Genomic DNA, 24,723 nt, shown 5'->3' on the forward strand with positions numbered 1-24,723 from the left:
ATTGTTTGATTATGGAACGCCAACACTGTCTTGTTATGACCATTTTCTTTATATGATGTGCATTTACCTTTATATGATGTGCAATTGTCATTATATGATGTGCAAATATCCTTACATGATGTGCAAACATCCTTATATGATGTTCAAACATCATTATTTGATGTGCAAACATCATTATATGATGTGCAAGCATCATTATATGATGTACAAACATCATTATATGATGTGCATGTATACTTATATGATGTGCATATATACTTATATGATGTGCTTATATACTTATATGATGTGCAAATATACTTATATGATGTGCATATGTACTTATATGATGTACGAATGTACTTATATGATGTGCAAACATTCTTATACGATGTGCAAACGTGTCTTATATTATGTACAACGATCCTTATATGATGTGCAACTATACTTATGTCACGTGCAAATATACTTATATGATGTGTACATATCATTATATGATGTGTACATATCATTATATGATGTGCAGTTACCATTATATTATGTGCAAATATCTTTATATGATGTGGTTGTGTCATTATATTATGTGCTTGTAATCTTATATTATGTGGTTTGGTTTACTTCATTATATGATGTCGAAACGTCATTATATGATGTGCTTTCATCGTCCTTATGGTCAATGAACATGATTACGATTAGAATGATTACTGTCTACGTCATAACTGATTCCGATCAGCTTCTGTAAACTATAAACCCGGCTCAAATATGTGTCCATCGCTAGCGAGAGTGCAATTAATAGGAAAAATGAGACAATGCAATTTAACAAAATCAACGTTTTAAACAGTTCATAGGGAGATAATTTAAAGATCAATTAATACAGGAGCTAATTGGAGAAATTTGCGGCTGTGGCGAAAATATGATAAAACAAATTTTGAGGCTCTTTATAGGTTGCTATTTGGGTTTAGCAAAAGCTACGTGTTGCAGGTCGTACCTATAATGGTTTACTTTTTAAATTGTTATTTGTATGGAGAGTTGTCTCATTGGCACTCACACCACATCTTCCTATATCTATTTGACCTATGAGTGTTTACTCTTACAAATTATGACTTGGATGGAGAGTTTTCTCATTGGCTCTCATACCGCATCTTCTTATTTCTATTCATTGCAAAATTCATCATTGAACTCACAGTCAGTTTTAAAAATATTTCACAACAATAGCTATAGAATTATCTACTCATGCATAATATGGCGAGATGGTTTGTTTTATAAACTGTTATTGAATAATATAAATGGTAAGATGTAGAATGTAATAATTACATTAGATGTATTATGATACTTTATTCTGATTGGCTAACTGCACATCACGTGATATTCCGTAAGCAATTGTATTGCTCAATATAACTTTTCATTCATGATAACACGTGGTCCCACAATAAAGGGCACAGGTGAATTAAATAAAACAATAATAAAATTTGTATTTTCATGATAATTGCTAAAAAAATGTAATTAATAGTATTGAATGCTTCTTTTTGTAACTTCATAGGGTTGTAAAAGCGTTGACCGTGTGCACATTTTTAGCAAAATGTACTTCGGTCAACGCTTTTACACCCCAATGAAGTTACAAAAAGAAGCATTCAATTCTTAAGTGTTACTCCTCCAAAACCATACAAAGTCGGATAGATTTGTGATATGACGTATACATGTAGTGTTTTGTACTTTCTTTATTTGTCTTTGAAACAATCTTTTTTTTCCTCAGAAAAAGCCAAAATATCCAAATTCGGAGACTGCATGCTTAATCCACGTACTGCCCGCGAAATGCAAAATGGTCAGGTTTGGTAATGTTCACATATTTGTATATACAGATTGTTTATTTTCAACTTATTTCAATGGAGATTTTTTTAACGTATTGAGAAAGGTGTGTGTAATTGTTCTCTTGTGGTTTTTTTTAGAGGAAAAGGGGGGGGGGGGGGGGGTCGTGAAAAGTTTATGTCTTTAGAATGATTGTTTTTTTCCCTATTTGACGGTAATAACTTGGAAAATAAATTAGAGGAATTCCCATCTTTCCTACGCCGTCCCCACCACCAATGATGAAAATGACAATAATTATAATTTACTTACTTTTAAATCTGTTCTTATAATATAAGAAAAGAAGACGTGGTATGATTTCCAATGAGACAACTCTCCACAAGAGACCAAAATGACACAGAGATTATTACTTATAGGTAACCGTAAGGCCTTCAACAATGCCCATACTGCATAATCAGTACAAAAGGCCCCGAAATGACAATGTAAAACAATTCAAACGAGAAAACTATTTTGCTCAGAAAAGGTTTCCCTATAAATAAGTATCAAGATAAAAGGCAATAAAACAACAAAACTCATAAGAGCCAAAATTGCCCAAAATGGGACCTTAAAATTTACCATAAAATATATTCAGACACATTGCAGTATTTTTTTTAATCTATTGTAGTTTTAAAGATAAACCTAAAATATTAAAAGTCAACGCCGTAAATCTTCACTTAGAAAAAATAAAACACAACTCTCTATATGTCAGAGACCACCAGGCCTCAGTAAACAAAAAATAAATATAGTATTTTTATTTTCATTCAGACACAAATCTAATTAAATTACAGCTATTGTGTGTCCAAGCTATGCTTACGCGGATCTGAAAACGCTCCATTTTATTTTCTGTTTAAAGACCATTGGGATTCTCGGTTTTGTCGGATTTATATACACCTTCAAATATGTGAAGGCTGAATATCATTGGCTTATGTAATATTTACTAGAACAGAAAGTATCAAAGGACTGAAGTACTGAACATCGGATGACCACAAATTTTCGTTGATGGTAACACGCACTTGTCTTAAAGAAAAACACATCACAATACCTGAAAGTGAGGTTAACTTACAGAGACATATTTGTTCTGAGACAAGTTCGTGCATGGATGATGTACGGGCTCGTCTAGATATTCAACATGATATAGTCAGTATCAAAAACGAAACTACCTATTATTCTATATATAACAGTTACATGTATACATAATTTTTATCCAAATGCTATAGCATTCTATTCTACTATTCTAATAATAGTGCAGTGCAAGTGCATGGTGAAAACACTTCTATAATAATTCGGATTTTCTAATAGTTTGGATTTATGTAGGCATTCATTTTTCCCGTATAAACGTTCTTGAGATGTTCTTCCGAATGCGTTAACACAATTGTCCTGTATGTGTGCCTAGATATAACTTACTTATAACTTAAAAATAAATTTCTAACGACGCAACATTTTCATATAATTAATTTAATATGTTCTAAAAAAAATAATTTTTATTAGTATTACTTGAAGCGACAATGAATGCTATTTTGCACTCGGTTATGTCTGCGTTTTTATACGATCGGTAACATGTACCAGTCAAAGTCGAAAGTCAAATCTCTGTTGCGACAATACATCGGAATGCCCTCACGGTCATCGTGATGTAAACATGAAGTGTGGACAGGAGGACGTGTGCTTCCTTGTTCCAGGACAAACACTATTGTTTTATTTTTTCTCTCATTTTCTCATATTTATCAGAATAATCTGTCCGGGTAAGGTGAAATGGATTTCTGTGAATAGCATGTTAAAAATCCGACTCAGGGTGTTGGTCTATTACAAAACAGGGTTGATACTCATTTCACATTAATATGTTCCCGTACGAATATGCACCTGTCCCAAGTCTGGAGCCTGTAATTCAGTGGGTTGTCGTCTGTTGATGTGTTAAATACCAGTTTTTGTTTTTCGTTCATTTTTTGTACATAAATTATGTCGTTAGTTTTCTCGTTTGAATTGTTTTACATTTGTCATCAAGGGGCCTTTTATAGCTGATTATGCGGTATGGGCTTTGCTCATTGTTGAAGGTCGTACGGTAACTTATAGTTGTTAATTTCTGTGTCATTTGGTGTTTTGTGGAGAGTTGTCTCATTGGCAATCATAACACATACTAGTAGTCTTTTACATATATTTCAATTTTCCGCTGGACGTCAAGCTTACATTCATAATCATGTAAGTGTGAAATAAATGCATGAAAACATAATAAAAAGATGCAAGCAAGTGTCATACACCGAGTTGAAGGTCATCCCATATCTCCTTTAATTTCTTTTTTTGTCGGGTGGGGTTGGTGGGGGTGAGGTTGGGGAAGGGGGGCTCGGTTGGCGAGTAGTCCAAGTATCTAGTCTGTCAACACTTACATGTAGGTTGTGAGTTCGAATCCCACACGTGGCAGGTATCTTAATTTAATAGAATTATTAGTTTTTCCTACCGAAAGTCGGTGGTTCTTTCCGGGGACTTCGGCTTCTTCCATCAATATAAACTCACCGCCACGATATAGCATGATAGTGTTGAAAGTGGCGTTAAAAAGCAATCAATCAACAAATTAATTAATCAACCAATCATCCATACCGGTACAATTATAAATGCAAGAGAGGATAAATTTGTAGCTATCGTTATTAAATATTTTAAAAATTGACTCTGAGTTCATTGGTGTCTTTTGCAATGAATAGAAATATAGACAAGTGCGTGTTACAATCAACGAGAACTTGTGGTCATCCGATGTTCAGTACTTCAGTCCTTTGATACTTTCTGTTCTAGTAAATATTACATAAGCCAATGACATTCAGCCTTCACATTTTTGAAGGTGTATATAAATCCGACAAAACCGAGAATCCCAATGGTCTTTAAACAGAAAATAAAATGGAGCGTTTTCAGATCCGCGTAAGCATAGCTTGGACACACAATAGCTGTAATTTAATTAGATTTGTGTCTGAATGAAAATAAAAATACTATATTTATTTTTTGTTTACTGAGGCCTGGTGGTCTCTGACATATAGAGAGTTGTGTTTTATTTTTTCTAAGTGAAGATTTACGGCGGTGACTTTTAATATTTTAGGTTTATCTTTAAAACTACAACAGATTAAAAAAAATACTGCAATGTGTCTGAATATATTTTATGGTAAATCTTTAGGTCCCATTTTGGGCAATTTTGGCTCTTATGAGTTTTGTTGTTTTATTGCCTTTTATCTTGATACTTATTTATAGGGAAACCTTTTCTGAGCAAAATAGTTTTCTCGTTTGAATTGTTTTACATTGTCATTTCGGGGCCTTTTGTACTGACTATGCGGTATGGGCATTGTTGAAGGCCTTACGGTTACCTATAAGTAATAATCTCTGTGTCATTTTGGTCTCTTGTGGAGAGTTGTCTCATTGGAAATCATACCACGTCTTCTTTTTTTATATTATAAGAACAGATTTAAAAATAAGTAAATTATAATTATTGTCATTTTCATCATTGGTGGTGGGGACGGCGTAGGAAAGATGGGAATTCCTCTAATTTATTTTCCAAGTTATTACCGTGAAATAGGGAAAAAAACAATCATTCCAAAGACATAAACTTTTCACGACTCCCCCCCCCCCCTCCCCTAAAAAAAACACAAGAGAACAATTACACACCTTTCTCAATACGTTAAAAAAAAAATCTCCATTGAAAAAAGTTGAAAATAAACCATCTGTATATACAAATTTGTGAACATTACCAAACCTGACCGTTTTGCATTTCGCGGGCAGTACGTGGATTAAGCATGCAGTCTCCGAATTTGGATATTTTGGCTTTTTCTGAGGAAAAAAAGATTGTTTCAAAGACAAATAAAGGAAATACAAAACACTACATGTATACGTCATATCACAAATCTATCCGACTTTGTATGGTTTTGGAGGAGTAACACTTAAGAATTGAATGCTTCTTTTTGTAACTTCATTGGGGTGTAAAAGCGTTGACCGAAGTACATTTTGCGCTTCATACTAAAAATGTGCACACGGTCAACGCTTTTACAACCCTATGAAGTTACAAAAAGAAGCATTCAATACTTATAATTACATTTTTTTAGCAATTATCATGAAAATACAAATTTTATTATTGTTTTATTTAATTCACCTGTGCACTTTATTGTGGGGCCACGTGTTATCATGAATGAAAAGTTATATTGAGCAATACAATTGCTTACGGAATAACACGTGATGTGCAGTTAGCCAATCAGAATAAAGTATCATAATGAAACATACATCTAATGTAATTATTACATTCTACATCTTACCATTTATATTATTCAATAACAGTTTATAAAACAAACCATCTCGCCATATTATGCATGAGTAGATAATTCTATAGCTATTGTTGTGAAATATTTTTAAAACTGACTGTGAGTTCAATGATGAATTTTGCAATGAATAGAAATAAGAAGATGCGGTATGAGAGCCAATGAGAAAACTCTCCATCCAAGTCATAATTTGTAAGAGTAAACACTCATAGGTCAAAGTACGACCTGCAACACGTAGCTTTTGCTAAACCCAAATAGCAACCTATAAAGAGCCTCAAAATTTGTTTTATCATATTTTCGCCACAGCCGCAAATTTCTCCAATTAGCTCCTGTATTAATTGATCTTTAAATTATCTCCCTCTTAACTGTTTAAAACGTTGATTTTGTTAAATTGCATTGTCTCATTTTTCCTATTAATTGCACTCTCGCTAGCGATGGACACATATTTGAGCCGGGTTTATAGTTTACAGAATCAGATCGGAATCAGTTATGACGTAGACAGTAATCATTCTAATCGTAATCATGTTCATTGACCATAAGGACGATGAAAGCACATCATATAATGACATTTCGACATCATATAATGAAGTAAACCAAACCACATAATATAAGATTACAAGCACATAATATAATGACACAACCACATCATATAAAGATATTTGCACATAATATAAGGGTAACTGCACATCATATAATGATATGTACACATCATATAAGTATATTTGCACATGACATAAGTATAGTTGAACATCATATAAGGATCGTTGTACATAATATAAGTACGTTTGCACATCATATAAGAATGTTTGCACATCATATAAGTACATTCGCACATCATATAAGTACATATGCACATCATATAAGTATATAAGCACATCATATAAGTATATATGCACATCATATAAGTATATATGCACATCATATAAGTATACATGCACATCATATAATGATGTTTGTACATCATATAATGATGCTTGCACATCATATAATGATGTTTGCACATCAAATAATGATGTTTGTACATCATATAAGGATGTTTGCACATCATGTAAGGATATTTGCACATCATATAATGACAATTGCACATCATATAAAGGTAAATGCACATCATATAAAGAAAATGGTCATAACAAGACAGTGTTGGCGTTCCATATTTGATAGTAATTATAATATTCATGCATATTGTGTCAGTCTACCGATTTGATGCTGTTGCTTTATTCGACAAGTTTAAGAAGTGTGCGTATTTGGGACGTCTATTTACCTTTTAATTCCAACAATTTACACCACAGCGTCTTGTTCTACTTGCAGAAATTCTAAAAATTAAATTATAATACACAAGTCATTTTTTTTAAATGTAGATAAATGAGACAATAACGGTACTAAGAACGACTTTTCAACAATTGAGAGACTAAATCTAACTACATGTTGAAGTAAAAAATGAATTAAAAAACAAAACATGTAAGTATACATATTCTTTATTTAGAAACTAAGGTTTTAAATCCCTCAGACAAATTGGCTTTAGATGAATTTGGCTTTTATTTTAGGTATTTTTGACATATAGCTCTTCAACGGTTTCAATACTTATACATCTTCGAATTTCAAATGTTTGGCTTTGAAATGTTCAATTGTTTGTGGTTCAATGTAATGTAATACAGATATACGAACAATGTCCTTGTACTTTCTTACGGTCATCAACACAGAAATACGTTTCGCTGAAAATTTCCTGTTCAATCAAGGTTTACATCGGATTTAAAAATAGAATGATTCATAAATAAACTGTATGTATATTTAAAGTCTAATTTATGTCATTGCACTGTCTGCACAGTACTTATTTATGTATATAAAGATAACCGACATTATAAGCTTTTATCAATATAAAAAAAATATAAAACTAGCCTTCAGTAAACACTATTTATTTTAAACAATAATATCTTTGATTTGATTTAATTTATTCTTTTCTACGTTTACAAATAAAGCCATGTTGATCGATTGTTACATTATTTCTTGTGAATCTTATAGTGTTATATATTTCTGCCTTTGATGCAATTGAAGATAAATATATACATTAAACTAATATTATATGAGACTTCTACACCGTCCGAGATTTTCTGTACACTCCCTTTGACGTTTTCATCTAGTAAGTTCACAGAAAAATATGTGTACAGTCACTGTGTTGTATCATCTCTATTTTTTAGGTATTTGTGCTCTAGAATAATTGTTATCAAAATTATCTTAGTACTGCTATGTTTAAATTGTTTGCATGATTTGAACTCATTCATTGAGCAGTTCTTAGCAGAGAGGGAGAATGGCACAGTTTAATAATCCATGGTCTAAATCCAATAGATATATGGGGACAATTCTTATTTCATGTCTATTACCATTGGTATGTGTGAACTGTTGTTCTTTTTGCAAAAGTAGTAACATTTAAAAGAGGTGCAAAAGATACAAGAGGGGCATTCAAATTCATAAATCGAAAAGAAACTGACAACGCCATGGCTAAACAAAACAGACAAACAGACAAACAATAGTACATAAAAAACAACATAGAAATAAAATGAATAAGAAACACGAACCCCACCAAAATCTGGGGGTGATCTCAACGGTAAACAAAATTAAATTTAGAATGTAACGGGGAATTTGTCAATGTTATAATAACCCGAACAAAAGGCAGAAAACGTCCACCAATTGGTCCTTTATACAGCGAAAAATCCAATATCTGCAGTCGGGTTTTAGATGACCCCTTAACAAAAGTATATACTAGTTAATCGAGAACGGACGTCACACTGAGCTCTAAAATATATAAATAAACGAAAATTAATTAAAAACAACATACAACAATAACAAAAGCAAGAGATGCTGACCTGGAACAAGTGCAAACATGCGGCAAGGTTAAACATGTTACGTGATATCTTAACCCTATCCATATACCTGTAGCTTACGTAGAATAAGCAAACAAACAGCAATTCGAGGTTCGTGCTTTGTATAGAATACTACCATAAAGGGTTGGATGAGAAGCAGCTGAACGTTTAATATGTTTGCTCGTTGATTTATATTTACGAATGATGTCCTTGTAAACACCATTTGGTAAATGTTTTATCAAGTTTGTCATATCAAAAACCCTGGCGTAATAATTTTTCAGCAATTATACAGAAAAATTGCAATTGAAATCAAATACGTTGTTATATACACAAGTGCACATAACAAATTTATAGATTTTGGTAGAAAAGCAGTGGAAAAGAGTTGAGGGGTGGTGAGATATATTGCACATTAATACTCATGTCTGGTATGAAAAAATGAAAACAATTACTCTTACTTATGAATATGCAGAACATAATCATTATTAAAAGAGAAAACAATAATAAGAAGGAAAGTTACTTGAAAATTCAGTCTTAGTTTGATAATTTGTAAAGGCGTTATTGAATTCGATCATATTCTATACAATTAATACAACTTTGATAAGACCGTACGAGACAACGCTCTTATACTTAAAATCTTGTCATCGTGAAAATGATAAACAGATTTCTCGATGTAAATTTCCAGCTACATAGGTTCTATAAATAGAATGGATTTATTATGTATACTTTATTTCTTCTTTTGATACAACATGTATACTTATATAAAAATTTGTATGTAAATACCGACATTTAAACCTCGAAGCAGTTTTTTAAGACGCATATAGCTAGTCAAAATTTTCGTAGTTTTTTTAAATTGTTATTATTTAGATTTAATAACAACCTGCTGAATCCTGTTTTCGTTGAATGTTTTGATTTTACATACAAGACTAATTCGTAAAAGTATATACTAGTTCATCGAGAACGGACGTCACACTGAGCTCCAAAATATATAGATAAACGAAAATTAATTAAAAACAACATACAGCAATAACAAAAGCAAGAGGTTTTGACTTGCAACAGGTGCAAACATGAGACAAGATTAAATTATTTTTATCTGAAAAAATAATCAGTAAGTAATGTGTGGTTATTGCATTTTGAATTGGGTAAATAATCATGATCATGGCTCTTGTTATACAAACCGGTTTTTGTCCAAAAAAAATTATTATTTTCAAATGTATGCTTTAAACTGTAAACATCATATCTGATTCACTAAAAAGATTAGAAAGTTGAAGTCCGCAGAACAAAAAGGGACACTAAATGCTGCAGAAAAAATGTGTTCCATAGACATGATAGATTTCAAAAACAAAATTGAGTTTTACCGGCAATTGATAAAAAAAAGTATTAATTCAAATTGATTGTTCAAATTTGTTCAGCGGTGTTTGTGAATAATTTAAGATAAGCAATCACACCATTAAGGTTATAACCCCAATAGATCACTCCTGTTGCGTTCGGTTTCATTTAAATAATTTCGACAAGTAGATTTAGTGAAATATCATGAATGTGGAACATTAGTTATATAAATACATTATCAAGTACAGGTCATGTACATTTGTACGTGTATAAATAGAATAACTAGGTTTAACATGCATATTTTTTTGGCAAACGTCTTCATAAATGCATAGGTAATAAATGCTTACATCAATTAAATTGAGAATGAAAATGGGGAATGTGTCAAAGAGACAACAACCCAACAATAGAGCAGACAACAGCCGAAGGCCACCAATGGGTCTACAATGCAGTGAGAAACTCCAGCACCCAGAGGAGTGTTTCAGCTGGCCTTTGAACAAATATGTCACTAGTTCAGTGATAAAGGACTGCATACTAAACTTCGAATTATACACAAGAAACCAGAATTGAAAATCAAACAAGACTAACAAAAGCCAGAAACTTCATTTAAACTGAGTGGATAGTTGTCTCACTTGCAATCATACCCAATCGCCTTGCTTGCAGTACTGTAACACTAGAATATTTTCAACGAAGCCATAATAATAAGAGAGCACTTAGTACTAATGTGTATCTTGAATTTAATTTCTTTTATCAATGAACATGTGCTATAAATAGTTCCTTCTTATTTATATAATCTTAATTCGATTATGATTGGTTGAAAAACAACCAATACCGAACACTTATTATGTTTCCTGTAATGTACGGTGTCAGATAACCCTTATGACAACATAACGTGTTGATATTCAAAGACATTTTGAGATCAAACGGATGTTCTAAATAAGTCCATTTACATGTATTGGAGAAAAAATGCAATTGTAAGTAATGAAGATATCTAGATTATTGTTGATGCATTTCGTTTAACTGATTGGCAGCATTATTTTTACAATATAAAAAAGAAAATATTCATACGGATATTCTTGTTTGCCGGTGACTTGTACACAAGATAATGACAGCAGTAAAACTTTCTAAGAAATCATTTAACTAAAAAAAAAAAAAATTACTCGTAAAATGTAAGCAACTACCCTCTATAAGAGACAGGCTAGCATATGTGTGTCATCACATATGTTTATATATGCCGGATTTGTTATAAAAATAAAACAGAAAGAATATAAAAATATTAAAATTTTTATCATCTCGTTTGTTTAAATATTGTATTCTATTTGTAAATTGCATGATACACGTCAAGATATGAATGCATACTAATCATTGTTCAGTCTGCCATCACCCAGCATAGTCTATATATATGATTATAGGTACTTTAACATTTACGGTCTTTGGTCAAAATACAGATAATAACAAATAAAGAAAAAATGTAATTTTATTGACATCACCAGGGGACCTTGAATAAAACCACAGACATTCAGTAGGAAAACTGATATTTCAATACTTGAGTCGAGCGCACCGGCCAACTGTGGATTCTAACCTCTCAACATGAGTGCTAACAAGCTAGTTATACATTAGTTCGATTAAGTACACCAATAGTCCACCAAATTTCCCATGTGTTTTCTGAAGAGCATATAAATTAATCATAACATACACAGTATAAACAAATTATCAATAAACTAATAACGGAGCAACCATCAAACTTCAAGGGGGAGGAGTTGGTGGTGTTTTGTCTCGGTCAGAATTTGTTTAGGGAACATTTTTGTTTTGTTTTGTTTTTCAGTCAAATTCTTTTTTTTTTTTTTTTTTTTTTTCCAAAATTTAACACTTTAAGGAATGGAGAAAATCTGAATTCAGAATAACTTCGTTTGTCATCTGTTTTTTTTTTTTTTTCAATTTGGGGATCAGAATATATTTTTCAGAAAAAAAAAACACCCCACCCACCCTTTTTTTAAATGATCGTTCCCTATGAAAAAAACGTTTTTATAATATTTGTATTGATTGCATTAGTACCATACAATAGAAATTTTAACATTTCATATTGCTTTTTCATTAAATTACTTTGCTTCAAGCATATTGCTGAATTACGCACTATTTGACTTTCCTACGTAATAAATGATCGGCTGATGCAGAACAACCGTGAAAGATATTTAAGTAGTGAAACTAAGTGTATGGACACACGATTTTGGGTAACGCTTCTGTTCTGTATTTATGGTATTAAGGCAAAATGTTCTTTCTTGATATTATATATTATTTGTATAATAATCGCATGATATCTCTCAAATTACGACACAGACAAATGGCGTAAACGTGGCTGTGTCAATATTTAGATTTCAAGAATGCCCTTTTTCGTATGCTTCAATTATGAATGATTAATTGTAGCATACAATGACGTCACTGTCTTCTTTACGCGTTAAATTTGCCTAGTTAGCCATATCTTCTCTTTCTCATGTTGAAATTGTTGTTATGTTTGACTATGCATACATGTTTTAATACATATTATGATTTATGTTCCCATATTCTCTTTCAGACAAACTTTTTTATATAGTTTCTACATTCTGCAACATACATGTAGTAAGTGTTGTCTTGTTCTATATTTAATTCTTGTACTTGTATTGAAAGATAGTATTGAGGGTTTTGAACAATATATGTTGAGGCAAATAGAAACGCAATCGCTTCGTGTATTTTCTATTTTAGGAATTTGATATTAAGGTTTTCAAATTCCACATTAAAAAGTGTAGCTTAGTTTGCTAGTATAACATGTAAATAATTTACCCAATTTTAACGAGATTGCATCAATAAGTGCATATCAAAACTTTCATTTGGATTCTGCCTAAATGTGGTTATATTAAGAAGAACATGGAGGAGTTTTTAACATAATTTTGGCATGATGGAAAAGTTCAAACTGCTATATTCAAATGTTAGCCAATTATTATGCGAGGAATTATGAATTGTAAGAACATTTTGATGTTTAAAGGGACAACAAAATACGATGCACTGTGTTTCTAATAATAAATAAATAATCAGTTTACTTCCTACCACAGTAACTATTATTTTTGATTTCTTGGCCATTTTCAGTATTGACATTGGTGTTTGTATTATTAACTTTTGATATGGATCCCGTTAAAACACGCCCAATTGTTAAATTGCGATAGGCCTACTCACTCTTCCTTCTCAAGTTTTTAAACTCACCTCACTTATAAGAAATGAGTGTCTTCTCCTCGTTAAATTCCCTTACTTGCCCATTGATGCAATATTCCTTTTGTTGAAGTTTTTCAAAAAACAAATTATTTCTTTTATCATATTTTTTGCCGAGTTTGATCATCCATAAACCTGAATAGGTTTGAAGATAGGTGAATATGTGACTGTTGCTTTTTAAACTATCTTACATTAAATGCCTACGTTTAAAAAAGTGTTCCTTTGTTTACCAAATTATTAACTGTTTGTATTTACTAATAGGGGTTGCAGCACTGACCTGTCTATCTTGTGACGATGTAATTCAGCCACGTCATTGTAAAACTATTGAGCGATGTGCTGCTAACGAGGTTTGTTTGTTTTCTTTATTCTCATTAATTAAACAACATAAACCGAGTATCATATGATTATTATGTCAAACCTATAAAAGTTTGAACTCAAATCAGATTTAAACACAGCATTGGCAAAACCAGTTAAAAGTCACGTAGAGCACTTAGAGCACTTGATAAACGTAGATAAAGAGTACATTGCAACATGTGTAATAAGCTGTTTTAATCTTGGTTAAAACGCTATTCAATTATTTCGGTTTCAGAATATGTTAGGGGTGAACAATCTAACCTGAATGTAGTGTCTGAGAAGAAGCAAAAACAAGGAAGCTGGTCATCTTCTTTTAACAATATAAACAAACCCGCAAACCTATCTGTGGGATTAGTGTCACGTAATTTATCTTAATTGAAGATGCTTAATAAATCATTTCTAGCATGTGGCAATTAAATAGCTACAATGATACACTTTTTTATTTAGGATGAAGACCGCTGTCTTATTATACCACACTGTTAAATATTTGTTTATTCTATCTGGAAGGTTTTATTTTCATATCATAGATACATGTAAATTTGAATTGCGCAAAAATTCAGATTTTGATGTTATAATGTCTGCTTTGTTCACGTTATAGGTTTGCATCATTGAGAGATTTAAGTATGATAACAGCCATTACAGCTACAGGACAGGGTGTGGTGTAAAGCAGGTTTGTATCATATTTTTTAGCGTTGTTGGGCCCAAAATATATATGATAATGTTGCAATGATAATGAGAATAATAATAAAGAATATAAATATAACTATTAAATAACGACAACTAATGACATAAAAACAAAAAACAAAAAAATTACATAATTGATTTGAAAAAAAAGATATTCCGATCATTGTTCATGTATTCGTTTCTATTATTTAAATTGAAACGAAAAGTATATAATGATTAAATGAAAAATGCCTGAAATATGCATCTTCTTGGAAGTAAAAAGTAAATGTTCGACCCGAAAATCTGACAAAACTGTTAAAAAAATAATAATTGACTTTACCTTGACTCCTTACGCTATAGACCAAACATTATATACGATTCTTTTTTTTTTATCTTCTATGACCCGTTCTAATAAATTATAAATTGATAATAGTTCTTACATTTCCTGAAATATACATGTACATGTGTCTATGCTTGATCAGATTTGTGGAACAGCAAAGAGATCAACGTCAAGAAACAGTTCCGATTTTGAGTCAGACTTTCACAGTGTTGATGACCTACCGATTGACTGTACACATTGTTGCCAAGAAGATATATGTAATTCAGTTGGATGCGGGGCACCAGGTACTGATGAAAACCAATGATTGATTTATATATAATTATTGGTAAATTTGCATAAGTTATTTTACGGGAAATGATTTTTCTGATTTTTTTTATAAAAATGTCTGGGTTATCCTTTCTCTTTTATTTAATTATTTAAATATCACTTCAGTGTTAAAAGTTTACAGGAGAGTTTGATGTGCAGAACATTTTTGTTAAATAAAAAGTAATTACATGTATTGATAGTAAATCGTCAAAGATTTTGCTGGTAATGTGATAACTTCTGGTGTTTGATGTTGCTTAAACTGATGCGTGTTAAAGGATGACCAGGTATTATTCTTGTTGAATTAAAGATGTTCGAGTCAATTGATGTGTTATTTTATTCAGTGCCGACTATTATATTAATGTATGTAAACAATGACATCTAATATTCGACTCGGTATGTCAATCTTAATGTGCATCAAATTAAAACCTAAATTATGTACAAATTAAACACTCGTTAGCTCAAGCAGTTTTTACCGTATTAGAGTTTCGGCTTTAAAAAAATATGTAAAAAAATTACTAATCGACAGGTTAACATTTGACGGAATATTGCTAAATAGTGATAGTTAAATATTTCAAGAACACATTTTTTATTGATATCCTATAGGTCCACGGTTGATATAATTAAATCAACATACATATATGTAACTTACCTCCAATATATTTATAGAGATATTATTGGTTAAAAGTAGCACGTGGGACTATATGTATATTTCATATAGGTTGTTCTAAAAAATATTGGGTTAGTTACCATATATAGTTAGTTCCCATATGGGTTTAGAAGGTGCTACTTTTCTTTCAAAATACAAAAGATACCACAACCCTAAATAAATCCAACACAGTGTTGAATAAAAATCTGCAAAGATTCAACAGAGAAAATGATGATAAAAGGTTGAAATAAGTTCATAAAACATTATTCAAGCTAACAAGTTATTATTGTTGGCATAACGAAGTTACTTCCCTTTCAAAACAAAAAACGAAATCTGAAAGGACTCAAAAGACGAAGAAATTGGTACATGTAATGAACGATTGAAATAAATTCATAAAACTAATTTAAAACTAAAAAGTTGTTATTGTTGGCATTTGTTTATTGTATCGACAAAGGGATGTAGGAACTTAATACTAAGTATTGAATTATTGATCGCTTTGATAGGCCGCTAGTCAAAATACCACATATGAAGATAGTCGGTAAGAAAAATTCGTTACACGGCTTCGCTCTTCCCCCAAATGGAATCTCTGATCCCATATATATCGTATTAGATCACTAACACACCATGTTAGTAATTATAATATATTCGCATATCAACAAAATTTATGAATATATGATTATTAGTTAAAATAATGAATAAGAAAATCAGAGTAAATTTTTCCACTTAATCCAATGATGAATGTAACAAGCATGGGGTATCAACTGGTTTTTTTTCTCAAAGACTTTTAAAATTGCTCCTTGAAATGTTTAAATACTACATATATCATCTGCTTTTGCTTTCCTATCATTTATAAGGGAAATGTTCAACAAAGTTGAATACAAACATACACCAAACATAAGAAAAAAGAATAACATTACACGACATAAATCTGAGTGTTATATTTATGTTTACGGTACATTTTGTAGCATTTCCAAATCTTTTATATTTCCTGCGGAGAATATAATATATTATCTAAGAAGACTCAGTATGGTTTTAGCTAATAATGATTTTTTGGGGGGTTATCACATAATATTGGCTTGTTTATACATATACATTCTAGCAGGGTGTCTATCGTAAACAGTTTTAAATTGAACATACTACAATTGTATGGTTATATACAATCTTACGCTCTATTGTAGATATTTTGGGTTTTAAATAACATGTTTAACTTAGCAATTGATACTATAAAACAGTTTAAAAATCATTCTTATTCTTGAGCCATTATGTAATCCCTGTATACATATCATTTGTTAGATTATCCTACAAACCGAGGACCAGTATGTGTGTCGTGTACATCAACGCCAGATCCGTCCATATGTCATTCCATAGTTGTCTGTGACACTAACGAGGTGAGTTTTGGTAAAGATATATTACCCATGTTTATTGTGTCTTATGTACACCAAATTATAAGTGAGAGGGTCAATTTAATCATATGTTATCGAAAAGCATGGTAATTGCAAGTTTCATTGATATACATCTTGCTGTAAGTAAGTAAATCTCTCCTTTGATATTAAGCGCCACAATTATCTTATTTGATATGATAATAAGATAAGTAATAGTTTCAGTTGAAACGATACTTATCATGTTTATCTTGCATATACTGAAATGAGAAGATATAATATAAGCTTAACTTGGTTCAAAAATTAGATTTAGCTACAACTGCTAGTCAGCCAGTCAGTGGAACGAGAGTGTAGCTTCCAATGAGGCTACCGAGGTTTTTCGGTAAATTTAAGTAGAGCAACAAGAAACATTTAATGTCACACTGATTAACACTTTTTAATAGCTTTTACTTCTTGTCGAGTTTTTGAACTCCATTTATATAATTTGTTATCCATATTTATATTCTTATAGGTATGTTACATAGATACAGTAACAGAGTTTGGAGACACTTTCTTTTCCACTGGATGTAGACGTGCCTCTGTAAGTAATTAAATCGTCTTTATGACTCGAATCAGGGATGGTGTAATTGAAAATGTAATGGTAATTAAGTGTAATGCATTACAATTTTCCATGTAATTGAATGTAATGTGTAATTGAGCATTTTTTTCAATTACATTTAATGGTAATTTAATTAATTACATTGAAAAAAGCATGTAATGCTCAATTACTTTTGAATTACATTTCAATTACATATACTTTTATGGTGTTGAAGATAAGGATTTGTGTTTAATAATGTAAATTGTAAAATAATTTATACTGAAGTTACAATGTATATTAATATTTATTTGACCTACAGATAGTTTTTTTTTATAATTATTTTTTAATTATAAATTTTAAAAATGTGAGAATCATATATTACAAATTTATTAGTGTTAAGTTTTTAAGAAAGATCTTTTAACTAAATAGATTGATAAGTAATTAATCACCTTGTTAAACAAAAACCAAATAAAAAGTGTCACTGTGAAAAATCTTTCTTAGACAGTTCATTGAGAATTTAAAATCACTGCACACAATCATTTTGTCAAATTAGTATACACAAAAGGATTATAGAAATAAAAATTAACAGCTGTAAAAACAAACAGCAATTAATCAGATTAAAATGTCCAGGGGCAATGCCACTGTTACATGTATTTTTATCTAATTAGCAAAATATTGCTAATATTTAGACATTATATATACATTATTTGTACTAAAAATTATTTTCAATATTGTGACAGGCACACTTTTTGATATTTATAATGTAAAAAAAAATATTTATGATTTATGAATAATATCTTTATTTATATTAAGTTTAATTTAAATTACTTCATTTCTGAGATGTCAAAATACCTCTTGATGTATTGGCAAGTTAATAGGAACCAATTCCCCCTCCTTTCAATATGATGATCTTCTGATCATAGAACTTCCATGTTCTGATCAAGCAATATCCTCCACATTAACTCCTGTCGAAAAGCTATTTAGAATTGATGTCAAAGTGTTCAGACCAGAGAGATTCAGACTAAATGACAAAACATTAAAATAGCTAATGATTATCAAATGCAACGCTTAACTATGCTTACATGAATATTTTACACATGCATTATTTATACATGCATAATATTGATAAAAAATACCATGACAAAATGTAATGTGTAATTTAAGTAATTACTTTGGTAAAGTAATTGTAATTTAGTTTATTACATTTCAAAAACAGTGTAATGTGTAATTGATGTAATTGGTCAGTTTTGCAATGTGATGTGTAATTTAATTAATTACATTCCAATGTAATTGACCCCAAGTCTGACTCGAATCAAATATGTTTAACCGAAGTAAACATATTATTAAAAAAAAAATATATATATTCAAGAGAAGCAAACTGAAACAAGAACAGATACTTTAACATGCTCCTATTTGTCAATAATCAAAATGAGCTATATTAAATCAGAACATTGTCAAATAGTTTAAGGAATCGGCACGTGAATTAGGAGTTGTGTTATAATTGCCAACGAGAGAACTTATGTAGTGTTCATATGTAACGAAGATAACCAATTCTATGTTGCCGTGTGGTCTTTTCACAATGTGCAAAAGCCTAAACACTATAATATGGAAAACATAATAAAAAAACAAACGAATTTGGAATAACAAACTTTAAAGCTTGCGCTCTGAAAACAATTGCAAAATATCTTAAGCTTATAACTAGACAATACGTTATCCAATCAAGTTGCGCGACGACATACAAAAAGATATGCATATTTTGTGCATAAGAACACGAGCGTGTATCCCAGTAATTATGTTAGAACGATCAATTGGTAATTGAAATAGTAAAAGCAATAACAAAACTATTACTTCAGGAATTAAATTTGAAACTATATATTTGTAGCCTTATTATAACGATTTAAAAATAGTGCTTTCCTCCTAAAGATATTTGTCGATTCAGAATGGATAGTTTTTGTTTTTCATATTGTTTCTTTACTTGATGGAAATTCTTACGTGCATTGTAAAATGTTTTAATTCGAGCGTCAATGATACATGCTATGTAGATGAAACCGTTTAAGACGTACAAAGCACTCCAACAAGTCAATTTGGTTTTACTAATGATTTTAATAGAAGTATCAGCTAACAAATCAAATTAAGTTATAGAAATAATTCATCATAGATACCAGGATTAAAGGGGCACTAGCTGTCAAATTCATGTTCACCGATTTGACCCAAATTATCATATTTGATTTATAACAATGTAAAACATTTATCAAGAGTCTAAAATAAACATTTTACAGAGCATGGGGTAGATCATATATAGGTTCGTTTCGTGTGTATTTTAGTCCAGACGCCATCTAATTAACTATCGATTTGACCGTACAAGCGATGCAAACATAAATAAAGATATGAATAGATTTAACCAACACGTGCTATTGGATTTTTATAGGTCTGTTTGATTTTATTTTATAGATTAAAAATAGATGTTTCTCATTGTTTTTAACCGTATAAGAATGATTTTATGTGCATCGAATTAGTAATCAAATGATTTACCGTACTTCCACCTTTATTGTTGACATTCTTTTTCTTTAAATAACCGGTACACGTACAATGAATGCGTTGCCAATCTCTAGCTAGGGGTTAAATTGAAGTTCACATGAATACGAATTTAAAGAGGTCGACTAATTCACTTTTCTTTTAGAAAGAATAAGTTACGTTATTTTTTTGTTTGCATTTTAAAGGTGTGTAATCCATCAGTATCACATGGTTTCGGGAGGCGTGACTTTCACTCATTACAACATATCACTGATTGCTGTTCTAAAGACCTATGCAACCGTACGTAATGTCTACTTGACTTTTAAAATATCACATTAATTAGGTATCTTGCATTATGATTTTATCTTTTGAGTTTCAAATGGTGATAAACAAAGGAAAACATAAGCTAGAGTTCCCTGATTGATATTTTCACAATAGCATGCAACGGGTTTAAACGAAACCTCAAGTATTTAAAAAGTTTCCGTTGCTATCGTAGTTTACGGAGTAACAAACTGGAGATACCCTGCAACAAATACACCAAAATAAGAGTCTCTTCAAACGATTTTGATCACTTAAGGTAAATACGTCGATAAAAATGCATATGTGAAATTAATCTCAACTGTACATTTACAGCACTGATTTTCTCTTTTTCTTGTCAATATTTTTCTTTCTACTTTTGGTGTGTCTGTATGGTAATTGTTTTCATACTTTAAGACAGAAGATATAGCTTATTTGAAAGGCATGCCTTCTCATGGTACACGTACAATAAATCATCTATTGTGAAAAGCAGCTGCTGCCGAGGAAATACAATTCTAAACTGAATAAAGCTATAGATATCTTTACAGCCTGGTTGGCGTAATAGTTTAAGGGGCTAAAAACAGTGCATATACTGTCGCCGTAATGTCCCAAAAACATGGATGCTTACTCAACAAGGGTCAATCAGGCAAATTGTAAATCGTATTGTATTGTGCTGAATACCAGTCAAAGTATATATATACAGTTGGTGACGCGATTTCAAATTCGGGAATGAAAGACACTAAATTAAATAATTATGAACACAGCCGAGTTCTTTCTTTATTTGAAAAAAAATATGATATGCAGTATATGCGGTATCCTATGACAGTTATCGAATATAGCTATTATGCCATGTCGTATCTACGTACACTGACTTTACCGTCATACATTTACAGTTTTGAATTTTGTAGATAATGTCACTACAACAAAAGATTCTGATGCAGACAAAACAACGACCGTAACAACAACGACAATAGCAGCAACAGCAGCAACAGATGGAACGAAGACGACGCCGGGTAACTACCTTGTTTACTTTTTATTCGCATTATATGTTCTAGGCACAACGACTTTGAGGATAACTTGCATTAAGATCAAAGTCGCAAATTAAGTTTGGGATTTTTTTAGTACTATTCTTTTGTTTGACAATGTCTTCCTGACATTAAAACCCATAAGATATTATAGCCATCTTTGTTTTATTTGTTTTCTTTAATTTTGTGATTCAACACAAACTATAAAACATGAGCAGCATAAGAATTCCACTCGTCGTGTTATTCATGTGGTATCAATCGATTAGACCGATTCGAGTTGCTTCATCTTTAGTATTCTGTTCAATGTTTTCTCCTAGTTTTTGGTGTGGTTCGTGTTGTTTATTCTTTAGTTTTCTATGTTGTGTCATGTGTACTATTATTGGTCTGTTTGTCTTTTTCATTTTTAGCCATGGCGTTGTCAGTTTATTTTAGATTTATGAGTTTGACTGTCCTTTGGTATCTTTCGTCCCTCTTTTGTACACTCTGTTGTTTTTGTATTGTCTGGCAACACTGTAGCATCACACATTGTTGTATGTGTTTTTTAAACCCAAACACATTTCCTATTAATATACATTCTGTGCATGTTACTTCTCTAATCTTAATACTAAAATATCAACAAAAGTATAACAGGCAGACATAAAAACATAACTAGGAATAAATCCTTACCATTTTTCAGAAGTCTAAATTTACGAGTCTGTATCAAACATGTACATGTATGTTGAAATATTTTTCAAATATCTGTATATTTCTGTTCCTCTTATTCCGTGCCACATCCTGCTGCTGTAGGCATGATGCCATAACAAATCGAAGAACAACATTAACAATAATTGAATCATTAGAACACAATGTCTTTGAAAGACAACACATATTATGTATACTAGAATAAGATTCATCTTAAACCTTTTTGAACAAATACTTAGTCAAAACTTGTTAATAACTGCGTGTATCTTCATAGTTATTCTGAAATCAACCACAACATTGTTAAATTATCAAATTCAGGAAATTATATTTGTTAACTGTAATTATTATTATAGTAAGTGAATATTAAAAGACTTTACAAAGCAGATCATAGTCTGAAGTTTTGGTAAATTAGTCCTCTCCTTTTTGAAACAAATATAACCAGATTAATAATAAAAAGCACAAACAAAAAGCAATAAAAAATATAATAAAGCATTAACTGAACATAAAAATTTATAAATAAAACCAACCAAATATAACGCACTCTAAAATTGTATGAGAATCTTATTTATTATGCTGAATATATCGATGCAAAGTGTTCAAAACACTAGAAGGTCTTAACAAATGCTTTTATATAAAACAAAGCATCGAAGGTCATATAAAATTTGTACAGAAAAAAACCAACAATTATATCAAATGCATGAATTCTTCTTGTATCCTATTGAAAAGCAATTTCGTGTATAGTTGTTTAATGATAATATCTGTTTTCATACATATATTCCTTTTATTTTTAGATTTGAATAATGACTACTGGCTGATGTTTCTACATATGAAATACGAAACAAATGAAGGAAATAGATCTGAAAGTTATCGACATATATACATCCTCGTTGCAGCAGAACAAGAAGGGTGGATTGTCATCGAGAGTCCAGCGTTAAAACAAACTTTAAATAAGACAATAAATCATGGACAAACGGTTATAGAATTGCCGCAGTCATTGAAATCATCAAATATAACTAAAGTAGAGAATAAAGGAATCTATGTAAAAGCCTCCGTACCTGTGTCTGTATTTGGATACAATGAGGAAGCAGGTAATAAGGAAGGATTTTATGTTATTCCTGCTCATAGCTTATCTACAGAGTATATGGCTACGACATACACTCCCATGAGAGGGAGTTTGGTCGGCATTGTTGGGACTGAAGACAATACAAAGTTGAATATTCTGCTGAAGATGACTGGAAGCTTATTTTACAACGGACATAACTATTCTAACACCGATATTCTTAAAGTAGAACTCAATAGAGGAATGACTTTCATTTTATCACATTAACGTGATTTGACAGGAACATATATTAAAAGTTCAAAACGAATATCTGTTATTTCAGGCAATCAGTGTGCGTTTTATACTAATGACATCCATTGCGATCCATTAAGAGAACTTTTAATTCCCATTGACAAATGGGGTAATGAATTCATCGTTCCTTTCTTTAATTTCAAAGATCCTAAAGGTATTTTCCGAATAGTAGCTAATGATTCAAACACTCGCGTGCTGATAGCTGATAACACAACAACCACGTTAAGGTATTTGTCTCACGCAGATTTCATTGACATTAAAATGACAACCGATGGTCCGTTTTATGTGAAATCAAATCGACCAATACAGGTATCAATTATTGTAAACGAGGCATTTTCTCTAAGTAGGAATGGATTTATGTCGTTAGTGCCTTCTTTTAGGCATTATGATCATAACTACATGTTTGTAATACCTCATACGTATATGAACGACATTCATGAAAGTTTCTATGATTGCGTCGATCCATGGACAACGAAAAAAACACGTTTCATTGTCATTACTGCTGAATCAAATGTTATAGATAATATAACGTATGACAATTCTAAGTTACCAGTTAATAGCACTTTAAGAAGCATCCAAATCGGTAATAAAATGTATTCCACACTAGTATTTCGGGAAAAAGAAGGTTACCATACTCTACATAGTTATTCAGAAATTCAAAAGTTTGGAGTAATCGTTTATGGTGCATGTTATTCTTACGTTTATGGATATGGATTTCCGGGTGGGCTCAATCTTAATTAGGAATGAAACAATGTTGCATTGTGTACGTACTTTTGATTGATAATTACATTCAAATATGTCTTCTGACATGTTTTATCTTCAAACTTCAAACTTTATTAATCAAACTCAGACGCAGTAACTGTTCTACAGGAGCATCAATAACATATAGTATATTATAATTACAGATGACAGAATGAGTATAGAAATTATCGTACATGTATATATTAAGAGCCAATCTGCCAGAAAACCAATGCCATGCAATATTCAGGAAATCGTCCAAATCGACAATCCCAACTTGACAATTTTTTATATATCATCTCAATCCTTGACATAAAATAAAAACATTGG

At 31.1% G+C, this 24,723-nt stretch overlaps 1 protein-coding gene across 2 annotated transcripts; it reads left to right on the forward strand.

Annotated features, from left to right (window-relative positions):
• The first annotated feature begins 11,158 nt into the window (after positions 1 to 11,158).
• LOC139491571 (uncharacterized) lies at positions 11,159 to 24,386 on the forward strand. Of its 2 annotated transcripts, XM_071279326.1 has the most exons (10): positions 11,159 to 11,256; positions 12,855 to 12,898; positions 13,784 to 13,869; positions 14,475 to 14,546; positions 15,022 to 15,163; positions 17,125 to 17,219; positions 17,722 to 17,790; positions 20,508 to 20,601; positions 21,507 to 21,611; positions 23,096 to 24,386. In XM_071279326.1, exons 1-10 carry the CDS (start codon positions 11,249 to 11,251, stop codon positions 23,629 to 23,631), a joined length of 1,251 nt encoding a protein of 416 aa, XP_071135427.1. In that variant the 5' UTR covers positions 11,159 to 11,248; the 3' UTR covers positions 23,632 to 24,386. The 2 variants fall into 2 exon arrangements, with proteins under 2 accessions (XP_071135427.1, XP_071135426.1); XM_071279325.1 differs by lacking the exon at positions 11,159 to 11,256 and having other exon boundaries at positions 12,810 to 12,898.
• The last annotated feature ends 337 nt before the right edge of the window (positions 24,387 to 24,723 follow it).

This window comes from Mytilus edulis, chromosome 10 (genome assembly GCF_963676685.1).
Source record: "Mytilus edulis chromosome 10, xbMytEdul2.2, whole genome shotgun sequence".
Classification (NCBI taxonomy): Eukaryota; Metazoa; Mollusca; class Bivalvia; order Mytilida; family Mytilidae; genus Mytilus; species Mytilus edulis.